The 17,156-nt window shown below is 42.1% G+C and overlaps 1 protein-coding gene across 2 annotated transcripts in view; it reads left to right on the top strand.

The window, feature by feature from the left end:
- CYYR1 (cysteine and tyrosine rich 1) overlaps positions 1-17,156 on the top strand; it is a 265,183-nt gene that overhangs the window by 202,771 nt on the left and 45,256 nt on the right. The window contains exon 4 of one of the 2 annotated variants that reach the window (XM_085623079.1): positions 5,003-16,441. The exons of the other annotated variant lie outside the window; for it this stretch is intronic. Coding sequence (XP_085479205.1) covers positions 5,003-5,136 — 134 coding nt within the window. The 3' untranslated portion in view covers positions 5,137-16,441. Of the gene's footprint in view, positions 1-5,002; positions 16,442-17,156 lie in introns of those variants that run through there. 2 annotated transcript variants of the gene reach the window in all.

Raw genomic sequence — 17,156 nt, 5'->3', positions numbered from 1 at the left:
GGTGGTGTTACACTGTCTAGTTGCAGGATATATTGTTAAGTAACCTCACATTACATGCTGAATTTGGAGAGCATGAGGAGGCATCCCTTGACATAGGTTTTATTTCACCAATGATTGAAACCTAAAAGAAAGCATCAAAAGTTGAAAGCGCGCAACTTAAAGCTGCTTCCATTTTCATAAAACGGAGCAATAACTAACCCTGGGCGGAGCTGGCAGAGTTGCTCTACGCGGAGTTTCACGGAATTGAGCAAAAACTCAGTGGAACTCCGCTCCACACTTCCACCCCCCCTAATTAAATATATATATTTTTACAATAAATAAGATATAAATAAATACACTTACCTTGTACGGGGCGTCTCCGGGCTGCCCTCCTCCTCTCTGCAAACCCCTACGTCATACGTACGTCGTGGTAGGGCTGCGTACGCATGCGCAGTCCTATCACAAAGTACGGTTGACGTCAGGGTTTGCAGAGACCATGGAGAGGAGGAGGAGAGCAGCGCATAGACGCTGTGTATAAGGCTAAAGGTGGGTTCCCATGGCTCAGAACTCCGCTCCGCTGCAGGGTAGGAGTTTTGCCTACACTCCGCGTTCTCCGCAGAACGCGAAGTAGGCAAAAATCCGCAGGCTCCACCCACCCTTAACAATAACCGCATACTTACCTCTTTAATAGATCCAAATAATCACGCTCTCATAACCAGCAGACTGGACTACGGCAACGCACTCTACGCCGGTTTCAACAGGACTCTCCTACACAAGCTCCAAACCATCCAGAACACCGCAGCCAGGCTCGTACTCTGAACCCCACAGCACGAGCACATGACCCAACACCTACGTGACCTCCACTGGCTCCCCTTCGAGAAGAGAGTAACCTTCAAACTACTTACCCACGCCTACAAATCCCTCCACAACATTGGACCCAAATACCTCAACGAAAGAGTCTCTTTTCACGTACCCAAAAGAAACCTCTGCTCCGCCGACCTCGCCCTCGCAGAGACCCCCCGAATCTGCAGAACCAGAGCAGGCGGAAGAGCCTTCTCCTACATCGCAGCCAGAGCCTGGAACGAGCTCCCAGTCACCATCAGACGCTCTCCGACCCCGCACACCTTCAGGAATAACCTCAAGACCTGGCTTGTCAACTGAACCGGAGCTGCACCCCCTCCCCCCCCCCCCCCCCCAGCACCTTGAGACCCTCACGGGTGAGTAGAGCACTTTATAAACCCCTGATTGAATGATTGATTGATTGAAGCTGTCAAAAGCACAATGTAAATGGTTGATTCTACTGTCAGCCATCTTCTTAAACTACACTTCCATTAGGTAATTATATTATTTAAGGTTTGAACATTTGAGCTAATGAAACCAAAAATGTTATAAGATGAAAAACAATATAGCCTCTGACTGAAAAAGCCCTCGTGAAACCAAATACAATGGAACACAAACTAAGGACAAGATTTGCAGCCCTCGGCTGAGCGCATTCTGAAAGCCAAACAAACCGAGGCAGAAGAAAAAGTGGTGTGCCAAAACTAATATTTATGACCGATAGTGAAAGGTTCTATGTAACAGGGTCAGTCTCCAGGGCGTGACCAAAAAAGCAAACTGTTCATCAGCAAAAACATAGGACTTTTGAAAGGCACAAGAAGGAATGAATGAAAACCGATGGGCATACTGAAAGACCATAGAGTAAATACAGCATGGCTCAAGAGATTGCACGTGTGCTGCATAGGCGAGACCTAAAAACGATCACTTTTACTAAGTACTTCCCAGTGCAGTGCTACATATAAATTGACGTAATAATGTCAAAGCTTCCACATATTTGAGATGTACACATGTGAATTTTGAAGAAACTTTTTCATATTTTGCCTGATGTCTGTTGTATGATTTACATGGCAAACATTTTCAAGACTTGGCTCATGTCTGGGCTCTAAGTGCCAAGCTAGACCTTTGGCAAGCCGCTCCCTGTTAAAGTGTTGGCTCGTCCACCTCTAGCAATAAGCTATTACAGATGAGTTGTGACACCACAATGCCTACAGCTAGAGTTAGCTGACAGTGTGAAAGACTGGTCTTTCAGCAGAATTACAACAGCTGTTTACACATGGAAAGAGAGAACTAGCTTTGAAGTTCTTTCCTCTAAATTATTCTTCCCCTGAAACGCAACTGTCATCACCAGAAAAGTACACATTTAAGGCAGTTATTTTATTTATTTATATATTTTGCACTGCTAGAGTTCATTACATGAAACCACGAATCTTGTTGACACACATTCTGAAATGCAGCCGTTTTAGGAAGTGACATACATTAAAATTTCTAAATGCTTTTGCAAAAAAATTATGTGTTGCTTATTTATGTGTTTATTGTCATAGTTCAGATTCCGAATTTATTCACAGAAAGTAACTATTCAGATGTTTTGGAGAACAGTGATGGTGTGTCCATGTATCACAATGAATTAAATGCTCTCTGCTGTAGTTTAAAAGGATAGTGGAAGTCACGTCAGAATTATGAGGCCTTATAAAGGAACTCCAGCCTCGTTTCTCTATAGATTGTGGAAATCCTTGATGTCTTGCAATATCTTCATAATGAATGGCAGATAGTACTTTCCCATACATAGTGTGAACATTTTCATATGCTCTTCAATCACAATGTTGAGCCATTTGTAGAAATAATAACTAGGGTGACAAAATGCAATGTACGTTTATAAATTGATGACATCGATTGATCAACTTTTGGTTGCAGCTGGTCAACAGCCCTATATTGAGTCAAGTATTCATACTAATGCCATAGGGCTGGTCTTAAATGGTTAGTATTTCTTCCCTGAAATAACATAGCGGGATATCCGATGTTGACAGCTATTAAACAGATCTCTCAATAAGGAAAGTTAAATAAATGTATGTGAGTGTATTATATATGTGTATATATATGTGTGTGTGTGTGTGTGTGTATATATGTATATACACACACACACACATGCGCATATATGTATATATATAAATACACGTGTGTGTGTGTATATTACCTACTGGCGGTCGCCAGTAGGTAGTTATAGTTAGGACCCCTTTTCCATAGGAAAACCTCAACATTCTATTTTGAATAACTTTGGCGCCGGTCGATGAATCCTCGCGAATTTCTCAAAATAGGTGGGGCGCTACGCTCCGCTCCTACCCTGAAAGTCTCGGGGGGATCCGTCAAGCGGGGGCTGAGATAAAAGGGGGGTCCCAAAACGCGTTTTCCCCATGCATTTTTCCATAGGACCTTTAGAACGAGCTACAGCCCGAACGGCTGAACAGAATTACTCGAAATTTGGCAGAGAGGTAGTCCCTAGGTCAAGGAAGTGCCTTTTGTAGGTTTGGTGTAAATCTGTTCAGTAGATTCTGAGAAAATAGCCTTTAAATCAATATATATATCTGAGCCCGCTTACCGTACGCTTACCGTACGCTTACCGTAAGCGTACGGTGGCGTGTGCGAGCGCGATTCTGATTGGCTCTTAGATCTTAGTAAACATTCGAATCGGCCGAAACCAGGAAGCGGCGGCCGCCATTTTGTGTATTTCACTCAGAAAAAAAAGAGTGAAAACAAGAAAAGGGGGCAATGAGGAGAGTTACAGACCCCCTTACATTTGTGAGGGGGTCAAAGAAGGACTGTAAAGTACAAAGAAAACATTTATTGATTTTAAAAAAAATCACGGGGTACGCGTACGGTAAGCTTACGGTAAGCGTACGGTAGAAAAAAAAAAAAAAAAAATGAAAATCAGATTTAAGTGTTTAGATATTAGGGGGCTCTAAAAAGAGCCGTTGTGTTTATGAAATGATTTTTTAGTGGTACCTACAAGTAAGTACCGATGCATAGTCTAAGGTTCAAGAGGAAGACTCTGTTCCCTTCATCATTGAAGTGCACACCATCTCCTCTATAAATGTCTTGCATGTCATAACGCAAGTTGTTGTGGTAAATGGCACCCATACCATAGTCACGGAGGAAAGCAGAAACAGATTTGTTGACGTGCTTTCTTGCTTTGTCATCGCACCGCGTGCCCACCGTGCGTGCACGGCACTAACTGCGTAAAGTGGGCGCGCGGTGCGCAAAGCGCACCGCGTGCTCACTGTGCGCGCACGGTGCGCGAAGCGCACAGTGCGCGCACGGAACGAACTGCGTTAAGTGGGCGCGCACGCCACGAATGGCGTAAAGTAACTTAGCATTTAAAAAACCGTACAAATTCACTGAAAAAACCATAGGTTTCACACACGTTATAGTTAGGAATTTGCATTTAAAAAACCTTGCAAATTCACTGAAAAAACCATAGGTTTCACACATGTTATAGTTAGCGGAAATTTTACTGATAAAAAACCAATGAAATTCCCCCGTTAAGTTAGTGCAGGCAACTATAACTCACGCGACCGCAATCTTCTGCTGATGACATATGTGTCTTTATGAAAAAAAAATATTTGTAATATATGTATAGCTAAAAATGTATGGAAGAAGACATGGGCAAATAAGTGTCTAAATACAGTATTAGCATCAGCAGAGGATTGCGGTCGCGTGAGTTATAGTTGCCTGCACTAACTATAACGGGGGAATATATATATATATATATATATATATATATATATATATATGTGCATCTATATATCACTATTTTAAATACTGCACTGCATGCACAAAGTATTTTAATAAAATTATGGTTTGGTTTAGAGTATCTCTTAGTAGTTCTTGGGGTAGGGGAGTGTATACCACATTTTATCAAAGTTTGTTACTTCACTGTACTTTAGTTAGAAACTATAGAACATGTATAAGTTATGTATATGTCCGAATATGATTAAATACAGGATTTTATAAATGAGTGGTTTGAACAAAAATTGTTTCAGTCCCAAATGAAATAAGTAATGACTGTTGATGCTGTTATCAACTTTGTAGAGATGGTTGTAAAATGTGTATCGCACATTTTTTATTTTTGTAAGACATGTGATTTGTTGCGAAAAGTAAAATTGATAAACTCCATTAATTTTCTCTTTTACAGTGTCTCCTCCACCATATAGCTGTGAGTTTGAGATGGATTACCCAGTGGATCTACCTCCACCTTACACACCAACACCACCAAACTCCTTGCATTATTCTCCTCCTCCTCCGTACAGTGGTTATTCAAGGAAATAACATTTTGTTTTTAGATATATGCCAATTACCTCCCAGGTGAACTTGGATAATAGGTTCTAAATGGGAGTAACTTGGAGCAACAATCATTGCAGCAATCGTCGCAGATGCTTCAATGATAAGTTGAGTGAACTGACTTTGCTCACATAGATTCATATCCTGGAAAGACAACAAAAGTCTGTTCTGTTAGAAACTTGAGACTATCTAAAGGGTATTCTTTTTGCCATAATTAAAACACCTCGACACTTCAAATAACTAAGTGGCATGTCGAAATTTCCTGGACTATCGAAGGTTGTTGCATAAGAATCTGATCTTGTTTTATTCATGATCCTGAAGACATTTTTGTATTTTAAGGAAAGTATTAGAAATTGAGTGAAGTTGAATGAAGATAAACTTTTTTAAGATTAAGTTATTTTTAACTTTATTTCAATACTTGTTAATTGTAAGACAAGCTAACAAATATTGGCTTCCGATGCAGGATGCGAAATAATATAATATGTAACAGCTGTAAGTTAAAATTCTATGTTCACTTTATTTTACAAAAGTGAGCATGTCTAATGCCAAAACTGGAACTATATAGTATAATGACCAATCACTGTGCCTTACGTGCCCCTTTAACAGTTTCTGAAGAGCTTGACCGCTATACTGTCTTAAGTTGTTTGTCCTGTAAGCTTCGTGTGGATCCTTGTCACATTTTACTTAAATCAGAAATTTGAGACTTGTTGAAATTTTTAAAATGTTGGTGCCATACCTGGGCGACCATGGAAGAATGCCTTGCGCTCACAATTCTGCATCATTTGCTTTTCCTCTGCAAAACATTAAATGCATAAATGTTAATAGAAATCCTATGTTTCTCCTCTACATATTGCATCTGTGAAATGTCTTTCAGCTCTAGTCTCACCACAGTAATTTCTTTTTGCAGAGTTTTATATAGCGCAAACTTGACCCGAATCGGGTATCCGAGCGCTTTACATAGCACCAGTTGCATTAGGACACATTCATTTTAGTTAAGCATGGGGAGATTAAGTGATTTGCCCAGAATCACAGGATGTTCAGCGTCATTGCCAAGACTCGAACCCAGTTCCCCAGATTCGAGGACGACCGCCCTAGCCGTTAGGCCAACTCCTCTTCCACAGTAATCATTCATGCAAATGTTTACTACTACCAACCTGATGGACAAAACTTTCTATTTTCTTGTTACTGGTATTTAGGCCAAGAGTTTTTGTAACATGTAAGTGCCTCTGTACATTTATTAATTCTGCTTTTCACCAATTGCCAATCTGTGAATATTAAAGTAGCCAGTACATTTTTTTTACAACAAAATCAGGTATGCCAGTCAAATTAAAAACAAAAAACATATTAGTGGGCAATATTTGTTCTCTTTAAAGTCACATATGATGGTTTGCACTTCCATTTTAGGAATTGTCATCAGTGATCATAGCCCAATTGTGATGAATATGTTTTCATTCTCTTCTTAAGTTCTTTATCAACTAAGGGCCTCATTATGATGTCGGGCGGAAAGCCTCTGCCAGCAGTCGGAATTTCCTACACCGCATCGGAACCCTTTCGCCTGACTCGATTGGTTTACAATCCGCCGACCGATTACGATGTTCGCGGTCAGAAAGTAAACCGTGCGGTCATTCTGAATCTGTTCTGACTGGCTCTCGGAGTATTTGTGTTGGTCGGAACCGCATCGTTCACCTCTACAACAGTCAATTTCCAACAGCCTTTCTGAGTCGGTCTGTCCCTAGCAGGGCCCCCTTCATCCTGCGGCCTCCAGTTGGGGGCCTAGGGTGTACCTAAGGGACCCCCCCTGTAAAACGCTGCACTATGTGGCAGGCACCATTGGGTGCCTGTGACAGGGTGAAGGGCTTTACACATATCCCCATTTCCCCGTAGGAGCCTGTGTTGTCAGGTGGAACATGGGCTCCCATAGGGTATAATGGGACTCCAACCAAACCGTGTTTGGTCGCATCATAATCGGTGGGGCGGAACCGCTGACCAGGAGTTGGTCGGTTCCCGAATCCGAGACGGTGTCGGGTGGAAGGTTTCCCCCCAACACCATAATAAGGCCCTAAAGGTCAGCAAAGTATATTTCTGCTGGGCTGCTTAAATCTGCTTAAAACAGCCATCTATTAAAAGCTAAGCTACATACAATTCAAGAACAGTAAGCTGCAGTCAATAAAGTGCTATACTCATAAACTTAATTATATTTGGTGGCGTTTCCATAAACTCAAGACAAATGAAAGGACAACTTAATTAGTTTCAAAATTGATGCATGGAGAGGTTGTCTGTTTGAACAGGCTGGATTCAACAGTCTTGCTCTGGAATCAGGCTGAGGAGTGAGATGAGGAAGGGCATGAGCATGCCACTGGGAAGAGAAAAGGAAAAACTTGTGACAAGTCGGATGGCCAAATGGGAGGATCACAGAAATGTAATAGGAAGAAGCATGGACAAAGGGAAAACACTAAGAAGCTCCACATGCCTCCTTTTCCATAGGGGGAATTTGCCAGGCAAGATATTACGATATTTCACCTTATCACATTTGATCATTTCAAAACTAACTCTGATTTAGTTTAGATATGCATGAAGTGATGCTCAAACGCATCAGATCCACCTACTGTTCTGAGATTTGGAAAAAGATACACATAGGTTCATATACAACTTCCGAAAGTGTGATTTCAGTAAATGGTGACTTTCAACAGACTTCTGAAATGCAATGCTTTCCCACCTACCTACAGAACTTTATGAAGTTGGTGTTCATTAAAGTAATTCAGATTTAATGTACGTTATAATTAAAAAAAAGTTACTGGCCAATAATTCAGGTTACTCATTCTGTGGGGAGCAATCTTCATGTTCTGTGTTTTCTCTGGATAGTGGCTAGTATGCTTGAGCTAAGTAACCATCAGTTTGCACAAACTCTTCAAATGTATTTGATTTCTGCTATAACACCTAGCATTTCTCAACAAACTGTCATCTGGTCACACAGATGCTTAAACAATCCCAAGTTTAATTTCAATCAAGGTCTGTTAGTGGTCTCCATTCTTTACCATTTGGAGGATTTTCTTTTGATGCATATCAATTGAGGTGGTGGTCACAACTCGGTTACCAGTAAGGAGGGTCCCAATTAAGAGAAATAAAAATATATAAATATGTGTATGTTAGAAAAGGACCTTTCATGGACCATTAAGTGTGTCTTGCGCTCTCCCGATCCTGACCATGGTTGAGTCACATGCTGAGGAGGACTTTTGAGTGCTGTCTATCTGATCCTAAATGTACACTTTAATGCTTGCGGTCTGATTTATGAATGCATCTGGCAATTCCGAACCCTGCGTGAACCCTTATTTAGTCAGGTATCAATTCAGAGTTGTGTGGACCTTGTCACATCCAGGTCTGACTGGGGGTCAGTGGTGTAACAAGGTAGGATGGGTGGTCCGCCCCGGAGGCACTCTTTCTGTGGGCGGCAGAGGAGAGCAAGTCGTGTCTGACGACTACCACCATCCCCCCGCCCCAGAGAATAAGTCGGCTGCCCCCGAACAAGTTGTCCGTTGGTTGCCACCTCTCTCCTCACTCTTACCTGCATTGAATGGCACAATTAGGGGCCGCCCCGGGTGGCCACTGCTGAGGGTGATGAAATTCTCATCATGATAAATTTTATGAGGGTTGGGAGCCCAGTATTTACCAGAACAAGCAGATTTTTGTGCAGTAAGCACCACAATCTACATGTTCCCCAATAATTTGGAATAGGTGGAATTAAAATTGCCCACAATGATGGCAATCTAAAAGTTCATGTTTAAGGCCATTGGCTGAAAACAGTTTGATGTGCAAGTGTATGGAAATGCATACAAATAAGTTATCAGCAAGACTGCTGTTTGAGAGTCACTACACCTCAACAGAATGCTATCAAAGTTGAAAAGGAAATTGACCGTGGGCATGCACAACGTATTCCTCACTAATAGATTCAAAACACCAAATAGGTGTTACTTGCATAGAGGATTAGGAATTCCTAACCGTGTCCTATACTTCTTAAGCCTAAATTTCCCAATCAGCCAAGTACCTTGTGAACCAATAATATATTGGGGAACAAATCATCCTAGACATATTAGTCACTCTTAGTACCTACTCTCTGAATGTTTAAAGCTATAAAATGTATACATAACTTGTATCTTACCCATCTGGTTGCAAAATACTAGAGAAGAATGCGGTAAATTGAACGCAAGACATCCAAGCACTCCATATTTAGCTTGTATTTAGATGGCTTTATTAAAGAAGTTTACAGAATCAAAATTATAACGAGAAGGATTGGAGATATTTTGGGCTTTTGAGACATGCCATATGTCAGGGAGGCGGGCGTGAATGAAGATCTAAATAAGGCTCGATATCAAACTTGGATAAAGCATCTCAGCAGCCATTAAGCCATGTTCTCATATTTGAATTGGCCTGTGCTTCATCTGCCTCCTTCAGAATTCTCCTGATCAAATAAGATGTATTAGTTAGAGAATATGTTGCATGAATTATTGACAAATATCAGACATTTTCTGAGGGCTTTTAATAATCTTTAATGGGATTCCTTTGTCTCTTTTATGAAACATGTTAGATTATTTTGATGCTAGAAATATTGGTGGAGGGTGGGCCAGATTTCTTTGACATTGAATAAGGTGTCATTGACAATTTTCAGTGCTATACTTGTACTTCCTCATTTTATACGCCCGGGTCCTGAGCCAGTGGCACTCCTGGTGCTCTTAGATTATACAGGTTCATTACACTTCGGACAACTTTCTGTGAGTTAACAACTGTAGATTTAGGATCTTCTATTCTAGCTATAGCTTTATTTAGCTGAATACCCCACTTGCTTTGTTTATAGCTGAGCTGTCAATTTGCATTAAAGGTAGGATTACACCAAACCAGTTTTTGAGGGGCTTGCAAGAAGTCTGTCTTTTCTGAGACTTCTGTACTTCTTAGCAGCAGTACCAAGGAAGCTTCGAGCCTAGAAAAATCATGAGTATAATCTTGGCTGAATGGGAGCTCTCCAAGAAGATTCTTCCTTCCCTTTAGGCTTTACTAAGCACTTGTTGAATATCTGGATTTGTTTTGATTCCTGGGAATTCTAGTGTCCATCGATAACATGCAAGTTTCTATACTATCAAAAGGCTTTTGAAATAAAGTCCTTGACTTGCTTTGTTCCATAGGGAAATCTATATATATCCTGAACAGTCGAAAATGTTACATACATCTTTATGCCTATTGTAAATGCAAAGGGGAAGTACTGGAGCTGGCCCTACCCCCTGGATAGCTCCCTTCTCCGGTAGTATGGATGAAGTCAAGCACCCACCTATGGAAACCTGTATAATTCTGTTTGCTTCTTTACATCCTTGCAACCATTAGGCAGTTAGTAGCTCAGTGGCGTGAGCCACAATAATGCCCCCACTACAGAATGTGGAGAGTGGCCCCTTAATTTCCTGTATCTAAGATATTAATTGGGCTTGGACTGAATGAGGGCTCCATAAAAGGTTTGGGGGGTGTTACCTTCACCTCAGGGGCTGCAGGGGCATGTGTTATGCCCCTGTAGAAGCTGTAACTCTGGAACTAATCTTTATATCAGCAAGTGCTCATGACTCAAAGTCAACTTTCTGATACCCTCAACCAAGTCTCTAATCGGGCCTTTATCTAGGCTTCAAAGAGGAAAACAACATTCTGACTGAGGTGGGAAGAGCAAGTTCTACTGGGACTCACTTCAATCAGTGGACCTGGACCCCAAGCCTCCACAACCGCAAACCACTAGCAGTGGCATACCCCACTCCTCACCATAGTGTTCCATCTGAAACACGCCACCTGATGCATCTCGCCAGTTCCTTGCGTACTCCTTTGCCAGTGCTCACTGATTATTTGCTGTTCTTATCAGTTGCAACTCTGGGGCCGTATTACGTATTGGCATTGTTTGCACCCGGCGCACCTTTGAAAAGGTGCATCCGGCGCCAACAATGCCAATGCGCTCCGTTATGGTGGCAGCCGCGACCTCCTGCTGCCCTGGAAGCAGTGCATTCATGTGAAAAATGGAGCAGCTGCTCCGTGGTTTCAGATTGCAGGCGGCACCCGCCTGCACTTTTACAGCATAATAGAGATCCCCTTGCAGGTGGGTGCAGTCAGTGACTGTACCCGCCTGCAAGGGGATGTCTTGGGGGGGGGGGGGTCCATGGGACCCCCTTTACCCCCTGCAAAGGGCTGCTCTCAGGGGGCGCACTGACAGTGCACAACCTTTAAAATGGCACACTGTCCTTGCGCCTTCTGAGGGCTTCTTTGACTGCACCTGTGTCTGTAATATGGCGTGGGCGCAGAGTCAAAGGAATTTCCTCAATTGCATAGGGCACGCCCTATGCAAATGAGGGACCACCCTCTGTTGATAGCGCTGGCACTTTAGGTGCACCGGTGCTATCGGTATCGGTATTATAGAAGGGGACGCACAAGCGTCACCTTGTATAATACCAAAGTGCCCTGGGGACATGCAAAGTGGGTGCAAACGCCCATTGCGCCCCCAGGGCACCTTATGTAATACAGCCCCTGGTGTCTTAGCACACAAGTCTCACATGTATGCCCGCTCCTTTCTGAAGCTTTTTGTTGCAAAGCACCCCACTGGCATCAGTACTGCCAACTGCAAATTAAAGATCTAACTATCACAAAATAAAAATGCTCCAATGATAATGAAAATATGCTGATGTGAAAAATGCTTGTTATGTAGAATTACAACTCTACTAATTATCTGCCAGTTCCGCGTTAAGGACCGGTGGCTGCGGCCCGCAAAAGCCAGGAATTTTGTAATAAAATGCGTTTAGAGCTGTGGGTCACGCTTCCAAAATGTGCTTTTAATCACCTTCCATATATTTTCAGCTCCAGACTAGCCACTTAAAGATGATTTTTACAGGTGCTGCGTGCTGCAGTTTTCAGACCAGCCGAGGCTGCATGTTTGGAAGAAATAATTGGAAAGCTTAGTTTCCCAGTGAAAACAATCCCCTGATGTGCCTGTACTGTTGACCTTACACAGGGACTCTCATGCTATTTATGTACAGGTGTATATTTTCTAAATGGAGCCTTCTATTGCCATGCAAGCGATGCCACAAAATGAACAGGTTACTTTATCTGCGGCGGAAATTGGCAAATAGGGGTGTAGCTACCAATAGTGCAGCATGAGAACCGGGGTCTAGGGCATGGGGGGCACACTGCACCTCATTATAACTGCTTTCCAATACCAGGCTGAGGTGTGATGGGGGCATCCCCCTTCTTTGCATTATGGAGCATGCCTCCTTTGCTATGCCGTTGTTGGCAGATACTCTGAGCACCATTGCCAACTTACAGGAGACCTGGCATCTGCATGTGGACCTCAGACAACAAGTGGGGGACTACACCATTTGATGGCCATTCTTAGGTCTATCATGACAGTGCAGCTGTCTGCAATATCTATTGTTTTCAATTCTTTATAATGCACCTAAATTGGGCTTTAGCTCCGCCTAGATGAGTATCTCTCATCTCATGCTATTAGGGCAGAGGATGTGGCCTAACAGGTAGGGCGGTCGACCTCGAAGTGGTGGAACTAGGTTTGAGTCTCAGCAGGGATGCTCAACATCCTGTGATTCTGGACGAATCACTTAATCTCCCCGTGCCTAACAAAAAGGAATGTGTCTGCAACGCTACTGGTGCTCGTCTAAAGCGCTCCGATACCTTCGAGTCTAGTTTGCACTATTATCAAACAAAAATAAATTTAAAAAACTGTGGTTTGTGCATCATTCCACCTATGCAGTGCCTGGATTACAATTTATGAAGGACTATTTTAGAATCCGAATCATCATATGTAAAATGAATGGTCATATTTGCAATATATACTGTTAGCAGTCATTATGTGGTGCTTTCTGGGTGGTCGAGGAAGTAACTACTCACTTTCTTGAGCATGTGTTTTATAGAGGGGGGGGGGGCTATGTGAGAAGTATTCTGGTGTTAGGGTTGAGAGGATTGGAGCCATACCGAAATCATTTCGAAGCTCAGTTACAGTAACTACTAATGCATGGTGATAGAAACACATTTATTTAAAAAAAAAAAAATTACGTTTAAAGAGTTCTTGCGACATGTACAAAAATGTTTTTCAATGACTTGTCGGCTTTCCCAAAGTCATAGGGATTGAGGAGGCGCACCAAATTGCAATGCACAGTGCAAACAATGGTTTTGTCTGTGCTATTAATTTAATGTAAAATAAATCGTAGAGGAACTTTTAGAAGTGGTTATATTTACAATTCTACCAACTATATGATGATACTCCATTTATTTTCGATTGTTTGAATTGGTGGTACACAGCCTCTTTATTGCTTGCTGTATTTAGTCTAACGTAGGAAAAAAGTAGCATGCTTTGAAAGGTAGACGGGCTACTCAGTAGATGTTTGAGTTGCCCAGCATACCCGTTTTTGGGAAAATTGTGACTTGTAGAGTCTATTTGTTATTGGTTTGTGCCCTGAGTTACAATGAATAGTTTCCTCCGTTTGCTTGTGTCAGTAACTGTCCCTGATAATCTTTTTGTCTGCGACTGTATTAGGTACCTTACTACTTGAGGGCGAAGAACTCCTTATTGATGCCAGGTTCATATGAGTGTTGTGTTGTTCTTCCTATCAATAATCTATTACTTTTTTGCCTTCAGCTCAGAATACACACTTGACAGATTCACAATCACCGATAATATCTGGGACGTGTATTCTGTGTCTTTTTAGATACTCTGATTGGTGACTAATGGATTCCGTCACTTCCACAGGGGCATTTTTGTGTAGCCGCCGCCTCTTTCTCACAGTTTTAATTGATTGTGCTGCAGGAGCAGCAATGGGTGTTTCCAATAGCATCTCTTACTATTTCCTTGTGTCTACTGCTGTCGTTTTTGAGTCATCCCAATCATGGCGGCGGTCTGATGGTGTACCATATTCATGGGTGTGCAGGCACTGAAGAGGGAGTATGTTTCTATAAATTGTTGGGAAAATAATAGTTTCATTCCCAGCTCATATTTTTTGGCTTTATCTAACTCTCATCACCTGCTGCTGTCTCGATATCTCCACTCATTTAGAGGAAACGCCCAGCTTTAACACCAAGCACTGGCAAAGTCAATATGTCTGGGTTTAATATGCTAACAAACGCAACAAAACACTTTAAAGCGGGACACATTGGAGGGAGCCACCAGGAACAGACCGAGAGGGCTCTATCTGCAAAATAGTTCCCCATGCAATTCAATGGAAGCACTCCAGTGGCAGTGGAAGAATACACCCAAACAGCTGATAGCACTAGATGTAGATGAATAGTTCACTGGTCTAAGCTAAAACGTGATTTTCAAAGTCTCAACCTAATGTCTTAAAGAAAGTAGTCCACGAAAGCCAGTGGTTGAAAATGGGCAGGCCCAAAAACCACACTATGTACTTGTTAGTACCAGGTATGTTTAAGAGCTGCGCTGTCACAACCCACACCTAACAAGCATTGGCATAGCCAATAGGTCTCGCCTTTGGGACCTTATAAGTGTTTAGCCATGCAACAGTTGCATAACTAAATACTTATAAGGTCCCAAAAGCGAGACCTATTGGCTATGCAAAGCGGGCGTGCGGCCGCGAAAGTAAAAGTGATCACGATCAAACATCAAAGCGGCCGTGAAAGTGATCGCGATCAAACATCAAAGCGGCCGTGCGGTCGCTAAAGTGAAAGTAATTGCGGTAAAGCGTGGCGCGCGCACCCGCGCACATGCACTGTAGCTCTAGGTTGGCCTGGTAGCACGTTTTGGAGCCCTCTCAATAAGTCTCGTCAGACCAGCGCATACGCTGGGTCATGCGAGACTTAAAAATGACATTGTTTCTCTGTTCAAGATGCAGACACTTCAATCACATCAGGCATTCTGAAATGGACTCCATTAAAGGCATGATATATCCCTTTATAATGGTTGCCAAAAAGGTTTTAGACATATTAGTTTAGATCTAGCGGTTCAATCACACTTGGCAGAGAATGTATAATTAGTTGCAATTTTCCCTATTGACCGGTCTTTTTCAATATCAATGCACCCAGACATCAACCCATCATAGTGATTGATAACCCTGTTTATCAAAAGTTCATGTTGTCCTGTGAAATCGACAGCCACAGTCCAGTCTTCCCACAATCAACAGCTGACTGCAATCCCACCCATGAATCAACTGGAGTGTGCCTACTGAATCACCAATGAAAAAGATGCGACACATTTAAGAATACCTGCTAAACACCTCTCTGCTGGTGAGCGCTTTCCTAGAGGAGCTATCTCTGCAAAGCCTCAGGCGTTCAGTCCCTGACAGATTTTTTAAAACTGCGTTTTCCTGTCCATTGCTACTTGGTTTAATTGATTTTAGCAGCACACCTTCCGCTTTTCTCTCTGCCTTTTCTTTAAATTGTTGATGCATGGTAATTTTCTCTTTGAAGACAGGTTGTCTTGAACTGACTTTGCTATTCTGACCACTTTGAAGCGATCAAGGGAAAGTATAAAGGAATCTTCATCTCTCCGTGATTGCTCAGAATTCACAAGGCCTTGATCACATCCGCAGTAAAGTGCCCTTCAACACCGCTGGCGTGTAAGAGCTGGAAATCCGCTTTCACGGGGTATTGTTCTGTTTTCATCCTTTTTTCTAGGCGTGACTGGAAAAAGAAGCTCGTCCGCGCGGCCGAGCCTATCGCGGAAATTCAGATGTCATATTATTACAGTGTCTTTGTTTTGCGGCTCTTCCTTTGTTCTGAAAATGTCATTTGTGAAAAATGATTGTATTGAAGTAAATACATTCGATAGTCCCAAAACACTTAAAAAGTCAAAAAGATTTATGCAATAAAATGATTGTACTCGGCCTTGAAAATGCGAGCTGGCTTGAAGACCAAATATGAAATGCTGTTCTTCATGGACCGTGTTATTAAAATATATTGCTATTAGAAGGGAATGCGTTGAACACCAATTCCCTGTGTTATGCTGCAGAATTAATACTTTTACTTGTCTATATGTTTGAGAAAAGGTCTGTAACAATACCCTACTTGGTCGGGTCCCATGAATGCAAGGACTTTTTGAATAGGAACAAACAAACTATTTATTTCTGGTAATAGAAAAACTGTGAAGGATTGTTTAAACTTTGTAAGAAAAATGTAAGTTAGCCTTTGACTCCTGATTATCGGCATTCTCTATCACAGGAGCATGTTACAGGAAAAATGTTGATCAAATAATGCTGAATTTAATAAGACAAAAACGATGCCTGTTTACATTTTCCGTTGCTTTTATAATAAAAAATATTCTTGCTATAAAACGGTTTATTTGTAGTTACTTTAAGCACGCATTTGAAAGTTCCTTACTAAAGGATGAATCTGTCAATGGCTGATCACATTACCAGGAACACATTAACATAAAAGAAATAGCCCGACTTTCTTAATGCAGTGCAAAATTTACCAGAATAGGGAAGCCCAGCATTTAGGGGTTGTGGAGAGCGTGCACTTAACGTTCTGCATTCAGTTTTAAATCTCCCTAACAGCTGGATGGGCTGACATCCGGGCAGTGGCTGACAGAAGTCATGTGACACTGCTAAAAACTGCCTTTTCCGATAGCCCCTCATTTGTGCCTTCTCGAAAACCTGTCCTGTTCTTCAGGCTGCCCCCTGCGTCAAGTGAAGGCGGCCATTTTGAGCCCACTGTAGAAGACACATTCATTACACCCATCCATTAGCTAATCAATTAGTTAATTTTTAGTCTATTCAACCACACCTGGCTCCTTCCGAATTCCTGAAGTGTTGACCATCTGGACCAGCGACATTGGTTGATCTATGAACTGTGCTAACGGATTCCAGGCAGATTTTCATCCTCGCCAAGGCATACAATTAATTTATCTCTATTGACTGATCTGCAGATTGCGGCTGGCACATGTAATTGCCCTGCTCCACATTGTTGCTTTTAAAGTCTTTTGACAATACCGATCCTGACCTCTTACTGGGCTGCATCCACAAGATGGGAGTGGATTA

Source organism: Triturus cristatus, chromosome 8 (genome assembly GCF_964204655.1).
Source record: "Triturus cristatus chromosome 8, aTriCri1.1, whole genome shotgun sequence".
In the NCBI taxonomy this organism is placed as follows: Eukaryota; Metazoa; Chordata; class Amphibia; order Caudata; family Salamandridae; genus Triturus; species Triturus cristatus.
This window is presented reverse-complemented; position numbering and strand designations above follow the sequence as displayed.